The sequence below is a fragment of the Ischnura elegans genome, chromosome 11 (assembly GCF_921293095.1).
Source record: "Ischnura elegans chromosome 11, ioIscEleg1.1, whole genome shotgun sequence".
Lineage (NCBI taxonomy): Eukaryota > Metazoa > Arthropoda > Insecta > Odonata > Coenagrionidae > Ischnura > Ischnura elegans.
This window is the reverse complement of record NC_060256.1, coordinates 58,805,308-58,820,836: the sequence shown is the minus strand read 5'-3', so window position 1 is coordinate 58,820,836 and position 15,529 is coordinate 58,805,308. Positions and strand designations below refer to the sequence as shown.

The 15,529-nt window shown below is 38.6% G+C and overlaps 1 protein-coding gene across 1 annotated transcript in view; it reads left to right on the top strand.

Annotated features, from left to right (window-relative positions):
* Positions 1-15,529, top strand: part of LOC124167725 (anaphase-promoting complex subunit 1) — a 72,944-nt gene that overhangs the window by 32,022 nt on the left and 25,393 nt on the right. Inside the window, exons 16-23 of the mRNA XM_046545734.1 lie at positions 473-619; positions 781-948; positions 1,470-1,641; positions 2,601-2,788; positions 5,497-5,691; positions 7,806-7,990; positions 10,354-10,591; positions 14,524-14,680. Coding sequence (XP_046401690.1) covers positions 473-619; positions 781-948; positions 1,470-1,641; positions 2,601-2,788; positions 5,497-5,691; positions 7,806-7,990; positions 10,354-10,591; positions 14,524-14,680 — 1,450 coding nt within the window. The remainder of the gene's footprint in view (positions 1-472; positions 620-780; positions 949-1,469; positions 1,642-2,600; positions 2,789-5,496; positions 5,692-7,805; positions 7,991-10,353; positions 10,592-14,523; positions 14,681-15,529) is intronic.

Below are 15,529 nucleotides of genomic sequence, written 5' to 3'. Positions count from 1 at the left end.
ACTTAAATTCTTCTACTTATAGTTCCACCAGACCTACACCATCTCTTACCCTCTATGGGAGCCCCACGCTCCCGTCTTCCCCCATAAGTCCTTTTGTTAGAGATGAGTAAAGTACTAACAAAGATGTGGCAAGGCTCAGTTACTGTTACTTTTAAATATTTGTTATCAGTTACAACGTTAAAAAGTAACTTTAAAATGATGTACATTTACAAGCATAGTTGCAGTTATTTTTCGGAAATATTTGGAAAATTGCTTGTAGTACAGACTATTAAAACCAGATGTGTTACAAAACTTTGGACAATTTATTGACAGTTTTATAATTGTATAAGACACTCATCAGATAAATCTACCATGCTGTTATGGATTAATTTCTTGGGGTATGCAAATGCTTCCACCTATGAGTTGCTATTATGATCTTGATGGTAAAATTTTGTGTGTGAAGTAGCTATTTTTATTGTATTTTCTCATATAGGAGCTGAAGTTGACTACCTTGCGGTGGGAGAGTTTACCAATGCTAGCACAGCTTCTTCACCAACTGGCGGTCGATCTCCAGCAGAAAAATTACATTGATCAGTATTGGAGAGATTTCCCCAAGTATTGCCAAGTGCTTAAAGCTGAGGTATACACTTTCATATTATTTTAATGTAACCTTCTCTTGATGATATATAATCTCTTATTATGTTGGCAGCTTACATTTTTAACATTATTTTGACCTGGTATGTGACATTCTATGATACTTTAAGATGAAACTAGACCTGTTATTGAATGCTTTTTTTTCAGGGAGGACAGCTTACTGTGGACGATATGATGAAGTTAAATAACCCAGGGGTGATTCCCATGGAGCCTCCTAATGTATTTCGCCATCTGTGCCTAATATACCAAAATGAAAAAGTTGCTTCCTTTCCACACATAAAGCAAGTAAATGAGAAGAGCAAAGATGTCATCAAGGTGAGCCAATTGGTTTAGCCAAATCCAAATAATTTTAATCAAAAAAATTGAGCTTTAATCTTGTAGCCGTGGAAGGCATCTTACTGTTTCTAGGATTAAATGTAAAATATTTATTACAACTTAGCATTGTGTTGACCGATAAATATCATAAAAATTAGCGATAAATCCTCTCCCACATATCAGATTTCTTGTTGTGAGTCAATGTTCATTTCTGAATGGAAAAATGTTGGAGTTTTGCATTGGAGTAAAAATTGCTCATATTTTTCAGCCCCATTGAGTTGCTGAAAGATAATGTTCTTATTCGAAAAAAAATTAATGTGGATTTTAATTTGCAACTTTTTATTTATTTAATTACTTTTATATGGTCAGTCTCCCTTTTACATATAGTATAATTGGTACATTAGATAAATAAATTTCCAAAGTAAAAAAATATTTATCTTTGCCTAAAGTTTTATGTAAAATTTAGAATAGGGGCTAAAAATAAAAGTGATAGCCTTAATGATTAATATTCTATTTTCCAGTTGGCTGCACTTCTGAGTCATGTATCTGATGATGTGGATGTTGACGATTTTGTCACTTCCATGTTTACGTCTGGTAGGCAGGAGCAGTCCTCCTCGTGTTTTTCCAAGTTTCACAATAAGGAGTCCCAACTCCCACGTCAGTACAGAGCTGTGCTCTATATGGCAGAAAGAGGTGAGTGGAGAGGATCTTGAGTGCAGCATTGAGTCCAATACTGTGGCGAACCCAATATATAGGCTTCTTTGCTGTGATATACCATATGTCATGAAATGAACATGAACACAGTTCTTTCCGTGTTTTCTTTTAATACACAACACGAAAATTACATGGATCACACGTGCGAGTATGCACCACATTGCCTCGCTACCCTTCAGCAACTACGCAGTCCTTCTGGCTGGTCGCCATCCCTCTCCGTTCAGAAAAAAAAATACTATCGAAAAGCGGTAGGGACTGATGCAACATATAACACCATATTGGACGGTATTTAAGACGCACCCTCATTTCAGAATGGTATGTGCAAGAAAAAAAGTCCACGGAAAGGTGCAGGACCACAACAACTTAAGTTAGTTCCTTTTAGATCTTATCCAATCGTATAAATCAAAGCGAGATATCGAACGTATAAATGATCAAGCTTGTTCGATATCTCACTCCCAAGTCCTTCGATATTGCTGAAGCAAGCAAAACAATAGGAATAAATAATAAAATAAATTAACGAGAAATAACATCACGGGATAGAAATGTGCATAATAGTAACTATAACCTCTACAGCATTCTTCAATTGAATAATAAATATAATGGAGTCAGCATTGAAAATTAATCCATTAAGGTCAAACTTTCAGAATTTAGATTCAGGTGATTTATTTGAGCAATTATTTTGGAAATTAAGTCTTATAAGCAATTAGTCTTATATGCTGTCATGTACAGTACCTCTTTTTATGAATCGGAATAATTAAATTTATTTATCAGTCATGTAAATGTCATTTTTTCAGTAGCAACTATTTAAACTTAAATTATGTAAAAAAAACCGCTGGTGGATTATTTCTTACTTGTACCCCAGTAAGAAGGTTAGCTCTCAGAGGGTTTTAGCTTTCATAATAATCTTGCATATACTAATGCATACCTTTCCTTAAAAGGTTTTACGGAGAATAATATTGCCCAGCTGCCCTCAGGGGTAGCTCTTCCACTGCATGAGGCTTTGCTTCACTGTCGACAGAACCCACCCCTTAACTGGCCTACTGCTGCATATAAGTTGATCATGAGGAAGGACCTCGCTATGCTTGCAAAGCCCTCCAATGGTATGCTTTCAAAGCCATCATCACAGGTAAGAAATTTTGTGTGGTATTTACTATAGAGTATGATATGGTGCAGTGGAACCTCGATGCAAAGAAATTCGAGGGAACTCATTTGTTATTTTGAAATTTGTAACTGCAAAGCTGAACTTTTTTACCAAGTTTCCTATGATATCTAAGCTTGTAATTTAAATTTCAATAATGTTGACAGGATACATTAAGGTTGAGCACATTTTTCTCATTAATGTGTGAAATATGGTTAAAAAATCTTAAGAAATCGGTTGTTCATGACCAATACATTGTATCAATGTTTGAAGAGGTTTATACTGTCTTTATCTACGATAAAAAATATATTTATTAATGAAACTTGTCGTTCAGTCATAATTTTGTTAGAGAAGGCACCCTGGTGCAATTTTTGTGGTTAGAGGTAGACCACCTGTTTAAACTGCATTGGTCTATTTGTCTCTCTCAAAATGATGACTGAATATTGATTTCTGGGAAATTAAAAGAGCAAAATAATGATTTGCTTTCTAGTACTGAGTAAATTTGGGAGTTGCTTGGTCTCATGTGCTGGTTTTTTGCGTGATATCAGAAACTTAATTGTTAGACACCATGCCACACAGTTGCATCATGCACAAATAGGGTGGTTTCGCAAAAATTTTCTATTATCTTTTTATTGCCTAAATTGAAAGATTGTTACTCCTGGAGTGCGCATTTCACGCTCTTAGATTTTCGAGTGACGATATCTATTTTTCGCGATTAAACAAAAATTGAAAATTTTCCAGCGCGCAAAAACGCGACGGTTAAGTAGGAATGATGGGTAAAGTCCATGTGACGTATTCCTGGTTCCAGCTGTCGGCGTGTGAGGTGACCTTGGGGCGAGGCTTGAGCGCTGATACGACACAGGCTGCTAGCAGGTAGCTGAGTACCCTGCTAGCAGGTAGCGCTTGGCTTAAATATGGCTTATTACTACCTTATCAAACGAAGGAAACTTTCCGACCTTAGACAATTTTAATAAGTGATTATTAAGAGATGCTTCCCTGAGCTCTGTGACTCATGCATGCATTGGTAATCTCAGACGATGTAAAACTCCTATCCTCTCATGTAGAAACTAGGTCCCTGTGACGTCACGTGGAGTGGAATCGCATGGGCGCCAATCTGGCCTTTTTCAAATGAGGTTAAAATTGACCGTTGCCATTCATCTAAACTGGGATTTCTAAAACCAAAGAATTTGTATATTATGAATACACTGATAGTGGGTAAGGAATTGCAATGAATGCATTTCGTTTTCTTTGATGAAGGAAACTACCCTATTGTTTGGGAGGTAACTTTTGTGGTTCCTAGATCATGCAGTGTAATTGTTATCCTATTCTATCTGGTATATTAGTAAATCAGCGGCTAAGTGGTCTCTTGAAGTCAACTGACATGCCATCACGCAAGTGGCTGGTGAGCAGAGGCATCTGCGCGCTAATAAAAGAGAGGCTTTAACTGCAATTCCTTTACATGACCAACCAGATTGCAGATGATCTTGTGGATAGTTCCTTTCCTTCCCTCTGTATCATATCATCATATGAAATCTGAAATCATGGAAATTTATGGTGAACTTGTGCAACTCCCTTGTCGTGGCACCAAAAATTCCAATGTGTGGTTTTTGCAAGCATAACAATCACTGCTTGAAACAAGTATTTTGTATACAGTCACTCATATGGGTGCAAACATATCTTGGTAGAGCCAAAATATTTTTTATGGTGAATTTTTCTCTTAGTGTGAAAGAGAATGAGCTCTTTATGTATACATTTTCTTATTTTTTACTATTATGTTGGTATTTTCAATATTGCACTCAATGTGGTTCTCAGTGTGATATTTTTTTGTATTGAAAAAAAAATATAGTTTGCGATTCTAGTTTGTACTTTGTTCATGATTCTTAATGTGTGTTATTTCCTCCTTTTTATATGATCTTAGGAAAAATAATACAGTAAAACCTCTTTGCATCGTAAATGGAGGGGACCAAAATTTGGGCAATTTGATGTATGGAGGTTCACTATTGAGAGGTTTTTGTGGTAGGCACCATTTTTTCATATCCTTTAGAAATGAAAGGCACTACTGTCTTTAAAACCATTATATTTATGTGTTTAAACAAAAATGCATGCATCAGTGAATATAAATTTATTATTTAATAATTACGTAAAGCGAGCACTATCTCATGATTTTTACCATGATTTGATAGAAAACAATGTGAACTCCCTCAATTCAACAGTCACTTAAAATGATTAGGATAGTTGTATACTTTTTTCTTATTTACTGTTAGGTATGCTCTCATATTGAACAAAATGGCCACAACTTATGATTAATGTGAAAATTACAACATATTAAAGGCGTAAATGAAAAAAAATAAGCATGAAACTTTTTTTGCTGAAAATGTCATTCCATGTACATAATCGCGGCTGCATTAATGGTCTATTGTTGTCTCGGTACGATTTGTGGAGGTAGTAGGGCTATCTTGGGGGTATCTCCTTGGTATGATAAGTGGAGGTTTTACGATATAAAGAGGTTCACTACAAAGAGGTTTGCCTATAAATTTACATGTAAATCTGATGGAACCGTAGGGGTGGTATGATGTATGGAGGTTTATGATGTCAAGAGGTTCACTACATAGAGGTTTTACTGAATGATCATAATCATTATTACATAACTTGCCTTTAGACGACCTATCATTTTTCAATTCTTTCACATCTTTCAGTTTGCATCTAAAGTCACAGCACATGATAGTGACAGTAAATTGGTGACAGGTACTGCTGGCTCTGGAGTGGCTGCCACGGGCACTTCAACATCAAGTGGTGGGGCTAGTGCCTCTGGAACCCATGGCCCAGAATCTCGTAAGGCATCTCACGCTACCGATGGTGTGGATGATGGAATGGAAGGGATGAACACAGAGGTAATTATACCTGTCCTGGCTTGCCTTTTCTGGCATTTTTACAGAAATGTAAGGTCTTAGGAGTGATACTGTGTGGTAAGGGAAAGTTTTTCTCAATATTATCCAACCATGTGGTATTCCTTTTGAAATGGACTTGGTCTAGATCGAGTGTCTAAAATCAATAGTCATCTTATTACTAATCTGAGGTTTTGTACAAAGTTTCACTCAATGTCATAGCTGTGACTACAGTACATTATGCTTAAGGCCTCGGGTACGATGCGAGCGGCAACCTGAGCGGCACGTGAGCGGCAGCAGTGGCTACAATACGAGCGGCAATTTTCTAACCGCTCAGGTTTCTCACCTTTTCTAACTTCTGTCTTCCCTTGTTTGGCCGTATCCTCACTACTTTGATGTTTGTCCGCGTACATTTTCAACTACACTGAAGGATGAATCTACTGAGCGGCAGTGGAAAAGAAATCGGTCTGGACTTGGAACCATGAGCGGCACTGGGCAGCGCCGCTCACTGTCGCTCGCCGCTAAAACGTATCGTACCCACCCTCAATGGATTTACATGCAACTAAATGAGGCCCGATTTCACTCCACTTTCACGCCACTCGCTGTCCGCCACTCGTATCGTACCCGGGGCCTAATGGTGATGGATTAGGATCAGTGCACTTTTCCCTTGTTAAGAAGCTGCCCCATTTATCTGAAGCATCATATGAGTACAGGCGGTCCTCGACTTTCGTACACTCGACTTTCGTACAATTCGCACTTTCGTACGCTCAAAATTGACACCTTTTACTCGACTTTCGTACGCTAAATTCGGACTTTCGGACGTTGGTCTGTATTTTTTTTTAAATTCCCGCGATGTTTATTGCGCATCCCAACATTCAATTGTTTCAAATGGCAGTATCGGCAGTATATGCGAACAATACGAACGTATATAATGAAGGGAATTGTTGGTAATTGACTCTAATCTAGGTGATTTATTTGGGAGAGAGACTGCCTGCTATAGGCTCCTTTATCAAGAGAAGAAGAAAGCCTTCATTGAAGATATTTTTCAAAAGAAGTTGCCTAGACATCATCGAATAGCTTTCAATAAAACTGCTAGTAAGATCTTCTTTCTAATTGTGTTTTTTCGTTGGAGTGCTGTTTAATTCATGTAAACCTTCAGCAACGATATTGCACGAAATAGGTATCACCCGAATTCCGTTTATCTTTCGTCTTTTTTGAATAACATGCGGAATATACGCGATCACGAATGTCACCTGCCAAATGTCGAATTTTGCTGTAAAAATTAAAAGGTATCCAGAGTGCGGGTTCAACAACTACATTTTGTTATGCTTCTTGATATGTCCTTTTATTTATAGTGGACGTAATAAGTGGAATGTCAACTTGAACGCCAAGAGGAAGTTTCACTCGATAGCCAACGGAGTTCTTGTTTTTTAAACTTTTATTTGCATTTTCTGCGTATTTTCGAAAGAAATTAGATGATTTGAGGAATTTTATTAACATATTATTAAAATTAAGTCAATTGAAATGAATTCCGTGAAAAAAAAGGTTTTAGTACATATATTCCGCTCTTTTGGAACGTAACCCCTAATTAGTATGGAAGTCAATGGTTCGACTTTCGTACATTCGACTTTCGTACAAGTTTTCGGGAACGCATTGTGTACGAAAGTCGGGGACCGCCTGTATACCTAAATGTCTGTTGAAAGGTTACAAAAGAGACTATTCGAGAACTAAAATGCTCGATTATTATTGTACTGATACATACGTATTAAACTACATAGAGTTTTGAAAAAAATGCAAAATTAAAAACACTTAAATTCTGAGAGAAGGTTAAGGCTTATTTTTCTCAGCTTCTTTGTATGATAACATGAGCCAATACTGTAAACTCTCGTTATTTCAAAGTTCAAGGACCCAAAAATGCAGAGGGTCGTATCGACGAAATTGTTGTGTAGGTTTCTTTTCAGAAAGTTGAAAAAAAAAATCACTGTGATAGTCTTCAATGATTTTTTGAGATCTGCCTGTGTGTTTATGTTGTATAATATGGCTCAGTAACTTTATATTCTGAATAAATGGGTTTTAGCTGTGGGATAAACAATTCCTGACTTTTACTATTCTAACCGCAGGTGTTGAAACTCAGATTTTCGAAAGATCATCGTGTTGCTGAAGTTCGAAGGCTACTTCAATCATCACAGCCCGTTACCATCTCCATCTTGCAAAGGCCAGATGTGTCGGATCATGAGTTCATCGAAGAGCAGGAGCGACATTTGTACACACTTTGCACTAGGACTATGGCTCTGCCTGTTGGGCGGTGGGTTCTTTGAGTGTATTCTTTTGTTTAATGTGCATTCATATATTTCAGGTTGTGTTCCAGATTTCTTTGATTAAATTCCAGTGAAAGTAAGTTTGTCTGTGCCTACTTCTGCTGAAGGGAGGGTACTACTACTATGCTGCATGATAAATGCAGGTCAAACTTCTCTCACATTTGGGACTTGCAGCTATGCATTAGCATATGCACTCCCTTTACTCCTTTTCAAGGATTAAAAAAATATTTAACTAATAAAAATTAAAAATATTTGATCAAATTTGGGGGGAGGGGTCGTGTACCCTGTGACCCCCCCCAACTACATCCGCCCCTGACTCCTTTAATAATAATAATAATTTTATTACTCCACACACAAATTACATGACAATAAAAAAATTTGAGTAATTTTAGGTAGCCGTGAAGGATTACCTGTTTGAGGATACCATCCAAAATACAGTGGAACTTGGTTAGTACGTTCCTCCTTAGTACGTTTTCCTCCTTAGTACGGCGATTTCCCTCGGTCCCGGTACCATCCGAACAAAATACAGGTAAAAGAATTTGGTTAGTACGTTTGAAAAAATTGCGCTTTCCTGGTTAGTACGCTCAATTGCTTGCCGTGACGCAACCCGCAATTCGTTCTCTTGTGTCTTCTTAAGGGTCGCAAACGTCTGAATTCATGATTTAATTTATTATTATTAGCCATTAACATTCTTCCATTCATTCCACATCTCTTTCTTCTACCGTAATTTATCCAAATGCATTTCTGAATTCTTGTGACGTGATGAAAAATAAAATGCGCCCATTTTTCAGGAATGTCTGACTACGAAAAACTGCAGCCAATAAGAATTTCCCCAATTTTCCCCACCCCGAGCTCCTCACCTTCTGTTGCCTTTGGAGCTTGGGAGTGCCCACTGCAGCGCACAAAGTTCGTGAGTGGGCAATTGTTGCTATTGCACGAGTTATCATGATGAAGAAATGAGTCTTAACGGTATTAGACAATTCCCACATTATCTAAAGCAGTACTGCTCCATAAACTCGACGTCGTGCGTATTTACTTGACTACTGTTGCGGGAGCAGACGATGCTCTGGATCTCCACGCGAAGCTTAGCTTAAAAATACTTGATCTCGGAACGAAAGCAGACGACATTAGACAAATTTTGAAAGTAAATTTCAACTGTCTAATATAAAATTTTCTTGAAATTACGTCGTAATCTAATAATCTTGCGTGTCATCAGTCGATATATCGATCGATTTTACAATCGAAATGGTATCATTCCAGAAGCGAATGTCTACGGCTGTTGCCGTAATTTGAAAGTCAATATAATTTTGCCCAATTTTTATGATGTTTAAAAAACCAGTTGACTTACTCCGGGTTGTTGTTATATTCTCCGAGTACGCTGTGAGAAAGAAAAATGACTTGTCTTCGCTTGTCTGAGCTTCACTCGTCCTCGTTCTGTAAATATATATAGGATAAATCACGGGAGATAGACGCCGTAATCATGGAATAGTCTTCGGAAATCTATGAAAAATTGCGATTTTTATTCACATGGTATTGTTTTTCAATGTAGCGCTCATTTTCTTGATTTTAAATGTGAAAAGAGTTCAGGAAGGCGATCCTATGAGAACTACCGATAGTAATTGTAATTATGACGACTTTTTCACTGATTGCAATAACCCCGACTGCTATTATTTACTTTCCTCGTTAGTACGTTTTCCTGGTTAGTACGTTCATTTTTCGTGGTCCCTTCAGAAACGTACTAACCAAGTTCCACTGTAATAATATTTATGCTTTACATATATTGTATCTCATTTTGTGTTACCTTGATAATCTGTACAACCAAAGCTTAAGTGCGTACATGAAAAAAAACCACTTAAGTACTATTTATAATTCATATACAATAATATTTTATAACAATATTTTTTCTACACTTTCTTTAGTGAGAAGCCAAGAATGTACATTTTGCAAAAACTTTTTTAAAGACTTTGAAATAAAACATGACTGGGGTAACAAATTAAAAACCTTTGGTCCTACGTACAAAAATCATCTTTTAAACAAAGTCAAATTTGGTTGTGGTAAGGGCACACTTATTTTACGCAGGGTAAAGGGAGAAGGCAGGGACTGAAATATTTTAGAGTTGCCACTTCTAGCATAAAAACATCGTAGGACCTTATAAATACATAGATGCCTCAACGGAAGCAAACGCTTTGCCCTTAAGTCTTCCCCAATCCCACTTCTCTTTTGTGGATACATGGCAAAAATATTCCATGACTTTTAGACCTGGCGTCTTGAACCTCATGTGGGTTCAAAAGTCTTAAGATTCCCTTGGCATCTCTAGGTTAATGACCAACTCCAATTTAATCATTTTCAGTGGCATGTTTACACTGCGGACAGCATCGCCGGTTGTTACAGAGCCTCTTCCAATCCCACGTCTCTGCCTCACCGGGAAAGTACCCCCTCGTGGTGCAACCGTCGATTTGTCTCATATTGAGACTGCACCAAACATGAATCTCTGGCCCCTTTTCCACAATGGTGTTGCTGCTGGACTGCGAATTGTTCCAGAGGCATCAGGAATCGAATCGGCTTGGATTGTGTACAATAAACCAAGGGTTGAGTACTTTTTATTGAAATATTTTTTTAGTGTCTATATATTTTATGTTTTTATTAGGAATGGATCAGGTTAGTCCTTAGTTTCACTGGGTCTTGAATTTAGGACCAGCATCTGAACTGAAGCCGAAAAGAATCTGTACCAAATTTTGCAGAAGCCAGTGATAAAAGTTTTTACTCACTGAAAATCAAGGTTTCGGGCTAAAGCTGTATGAAAAACAGTATTTACTCATGTAAAGGAAATAATTGCGCAGAGAGTAATTCATTAAAATTTTCATCATCTTATTGCTATGCCTACATGGCAGGTAAATAATAAATCATTTTCAGCTAATGGAATGCTTCTCTATAATTTGCCATGCATTGAAAGCTATATATTATTTATCATGGAAATATCGGGGAAATTAGATTTTGATCAGGGGAAAACTCTGGATGTACAGCAAAAAGATTAAAATCATGAGTGAACATTGCTGCATTTGATCAGCAAAAAAGGGCTTTTTGTTTCTTTCTTGGCTGGGCAGCAAGCGGTAGCCACAACTTGGTTCTACTTGAATATATTTCTTTCAATAGTGAAACAGAAAATCATCCCCAATGGCTGTAATATTAAGGGTCATGTAACAGGTACAAGACAAATGACTGTGTTGGGTTGCTGGAATGGGAGAATTTGCAGCAGTGACCAACCCCAGCCTCTCAACTGGGGACCCTTGAGAAGTACTCACTCAACTCAAAGAAAAGTCAGTGTGGGTTCAAGGGGATTCCCTTGGGTTGCCTTGGTTGAGTTACCACTGACTCACATATACATACGTACACAGTGGCAAATTTTTAGAGGTTACCTCTTGGTACAAAAGTATTTAGTTATATTTTGTGGTAAATTTACCTACTACAACAAATTAAGATACAAATTAGTTTTAAACTTAGGGCCTATTTTACAGGCTTAGGCAGTGGTGCAGCGAGGGGGGTTTTGGGGGATGAAACCCCCCCCCAGAGCTCAGAGAAATTTTTAAGTTTAATCCATTTTACTTATTTGGGTCAGTATTACTCATAGAATAGTGTTAGAATTTATCAAATATCCCTCAGAAAGCCGTAAAACTCACCATTTTGAACCATTATTCTTCAATTTTTGTTTGGAGGAGCGCCCCCACAACTCCTGCTTACCCTGGTGGGTATGCATTACCCCCACACCCGTAAGTATTAGTTGTGCCTAAAACCCCCCCCTAGCCATAATTCCTAGCTGTGCCCCTGGGCTTAGGTACTTATAAAACGACCTACTACAAGTGCTTAGCATTTTTTTTTAATCAAAGAATGAGCCTAAACCACCGCCTTAGAGTCTTGAAAATCCCAAATTTGCAAAATCTCCAAACCCCCCATTTGACTGAGAAGGAATTTTCAAGACCTCCTGTTTACTTCCCCCCCTTCCCTTGGTCTGAACCTAGATCTGCTACTGGCTAGGGGGTCACGCCGAGGTCCCCCACCTAGCCCCCTGCCCCTTCCCTTTGTCCCTATCCTGGATCTGCCACTGCATGTACGAGGGACGTTTTTTTTTTCAACCTCCGATAGCTCTGCAAAAACACCATACAAGCAACAGGCCGGTACTGCGCACATAGGGCGACTGTGTGATCTCCGCACCAAACGCTGAAGTCATATCTGACTGAAAGTTGTTAGTTTAAGGTTAGTGGCAATCTCATCAACAACACTGCCTCAATTGATTCTCCTGCCAAGTGTGCGCTGTGGAGCGACAGCCAGAAAACTCGCTGAACGTCATCAGCAAATTGACATGTCTTGACCTTTATACTAATAAAAAAGAATTTTTTAATGCACTGTGGCTAGAGTGTAAAACAGTGTGAAACATTATGCCCATTCCCATTCAAAACAAAAGAAGAGACATGCTGACTTCTGGAAGTGTTCTGATCCATGACAATGGCCTTCATCTTAGTGCTGATGCAGCCCAACTGCTCTTTGAGCAATTTCAATGGGACATTTTCGATCACCCACCGTGCAAAGCCGACCTAATGCTGTGTGACTTCCATCTGTACGCTGAAATGAAGGTGTGGCTAGGAGGGAAGTGTTTTCAAACAGACGATGAGCTTTAGGACAAAGGCAAAAATCATTGGAAGTCATTGGCTGCAACATCCTATGCCCTTGGTGTCGGGAAGCGAATAATCACACACAAATATGTATTTTAAGTTTTTAACCCAAAGTTAATTTCCTTTTAAAATCCCAGTTTCGAAATCAATTCAATGAAAATACATAAAGTGATGATGAATTTGTGCGTCTAGAATAGCCAAAATTTAGAACATTACCAAAAAGTCTCAGGAAGGAGAGGAGCTGCTGGTGATGGCACGGGTGGATAGCGAGGCGCTTCGGTCGCATGGGCCATACGACTTCAACTGACGGCTGACTGACGAGTGACCAGTGACCGAGTATGAGTTACGGAGTGAGTCAGACCAGTGACTGAGTAGAGTTACTGAGTGCGTGAGTCCCTGAGTGCGTCCTGAGTGCTGAGTGCCAATAGCATCTGGACCGTGCCATTATATAAGGAAGTGGAACCAGGATGTTTTCGTCCAAGAGGAAGGGGAAGAGGAAGGTTAGCCGTTCTTGAAAGTGAAAAGGTACAAGTCCCGAGGCATAGTTTGTCATAGCTGGCTATTCTGAAACGTCACTCAACAACATGTTTATGCATATTTTGGAAATGGAAATCTTCCATTGCCGGATCACGACAGTGTAGTAAAGCTTGTCCGCAGGCACGACCAAATCCTCAATCACCAAAGGCGATTATGTCGAAAGGACACCACTAGTGTACTCAAGGTTTACCTGCAAAGTAATTTTTAATCAATCATTTCGTTTTTTGTTCATGGCCCATCAGAGGTTGAAAAAAAAGTCCCTCATACATACAACATACTCCCTGGGCTCAACTATGTGAGGTAATGTTCGGGCTTAAGCTATGGTAAGAGTAACCTATGGAAGCGAGGCTTGGACGTTGACAGCAGCAGAGAAGTCAAGAGTGGAAGAATTCGAAATGTGGTGCTACCGAAGAATGATGAAGATAAAATGGATTGACCGTGTGAGTAACCAGGAAGTGCTAAGGAGAGTAGGAGAAAAGAGAAGCCTCCTAAAAACATTAGGCAGAAGAAGGGACAACTTAGTTGGCCACATTTTGAGGCACGATGGTCTGATGAAGACAATCGTTGAAGGACAAGTGGAAGGGAAAAAGGGCAAGGGACGGCCCCGAATGAGTTATATCGGACAGGTTATAAAGGATGTAAAAGAGAATAAATATGTAGCTATGAAGAGATTAGCGGATAGGAGAGAGAAATGGAGAGCTGCGTCAAACCAATCTTAGGATTGTTGACTAATGATGATGATGAAGAGTAACCTGAGTGGGATAAGTGAACTGGTTTCGAAATCAAAGATATCCCTCCCAACACAGTTTAGGGTCATTCCTTCACATCAACAAAATGTTGAGTGGTGAGTGGAATTGAAGTGCAACCATAGGATTAGGAAAGTCATGGGCTCCATGTCTTTCCTAATTCCTAAGCTGTCTTGTAACTGTGATGTGATCCCTAACGTTACGGCCTTTGGATATCTTGCTGAATTTTTCCATCAAATCTTCTTGTACAACACCTTTGTATTTGATAGTAATTGTGTGAAAGATATTATAAATTTGGACTGGAAATCAGGGTAATGGGAGGGAACTAGAAAATATAAAGTTGGTGTGAACCCTGTTAGTGACACAATTATGTAAAACTTGCTAAACTCCCATAGGAGTATATTTTTGTGGTTCCCTAAAATGATAGTTTTATTCACTTTTAAGGTGTGATTTAATTGTGTCAATTTTTAAATTTATAATTGGGAGGTATAATTTAGCATTTGTTGTGAAAATATGTTTTCAAAATGTATGTACTTGGTCTCCCTAAATTTTGATACTTTCTTCCCACAGGGAAACAATGACATTGAGCATGCCGGCTTCTTGATGGCTCTTGGTCTGAATGGTCACCTTAGTAATCTGGCTGTATTGAATACTTATGAGTACTTGTCTAAGGTACACGAGATGACCAGTGTAGGGGTATTACTTGGAATTGCTGCTACCAAGAGGGGTGAGTTCTGTTTACTTAATTGTTTCTACTTGCTATGGTACGTGGGCAGATTGATTCCATTTCGCTTTGCGATTTGCACTTAAATTACTAAATCGTTTAATCAAAGCTATTATTCACTAAAATTTGGGCTAGGATTTTAAATTTTTTAATTCACATAATTTATCACTCTAGCTATATCTGGCCAGGCCAAATCATCTTGTGCCAAAGAAACAATACATGGCATGACAGGGTAGGCAAAGAGGACCTGTACGGTTGTGTCTTGGGTCATTAATTAGGGTTGCTTTAAACTTATGATTGCAAGTTGACTTCTTTTACAGTACATACTTGATTTTCATTCAATGTGTGAATTGGTGGATATAATTGAAATATTCTTTACACCTTCGTTTGACCTCGGTATTCTGTGTGACAGGGTTCCCACTCAACCGTGAAAACCTTAAAACCGTGAATATGCCATGAATTTTGTCTACCGTGAAAAAACCTGGAAATAGCCGTGAATCTCGTCATAAAACCTTAGAAATCTCTCAAACTTTATTGTAGAACTACGATAGACAGATTAAAACATAAATCATGTTTCAAGGCCGAGTCACGTGCAGATACTGTCCTCGCATTTAATTGCACACGTGTATTCGAAGCGCAGTCGTTAATTGGTCCGTGTGTGCCATGACAGCACATTGACCTTAAGCCTGTGATTGGAGGACATAAACCATGGCAAAAAATCGGGCACTTCTTCACTTCCCTGCCACCCTGCTCTCTCCATTTTCCCAATCCCAACCTTTACCCGGAACTGAATTTTGCTAACGATAGGTGACGTCATGGGAGATAGCACTTTCATTGCTGCGTTTTCATTCA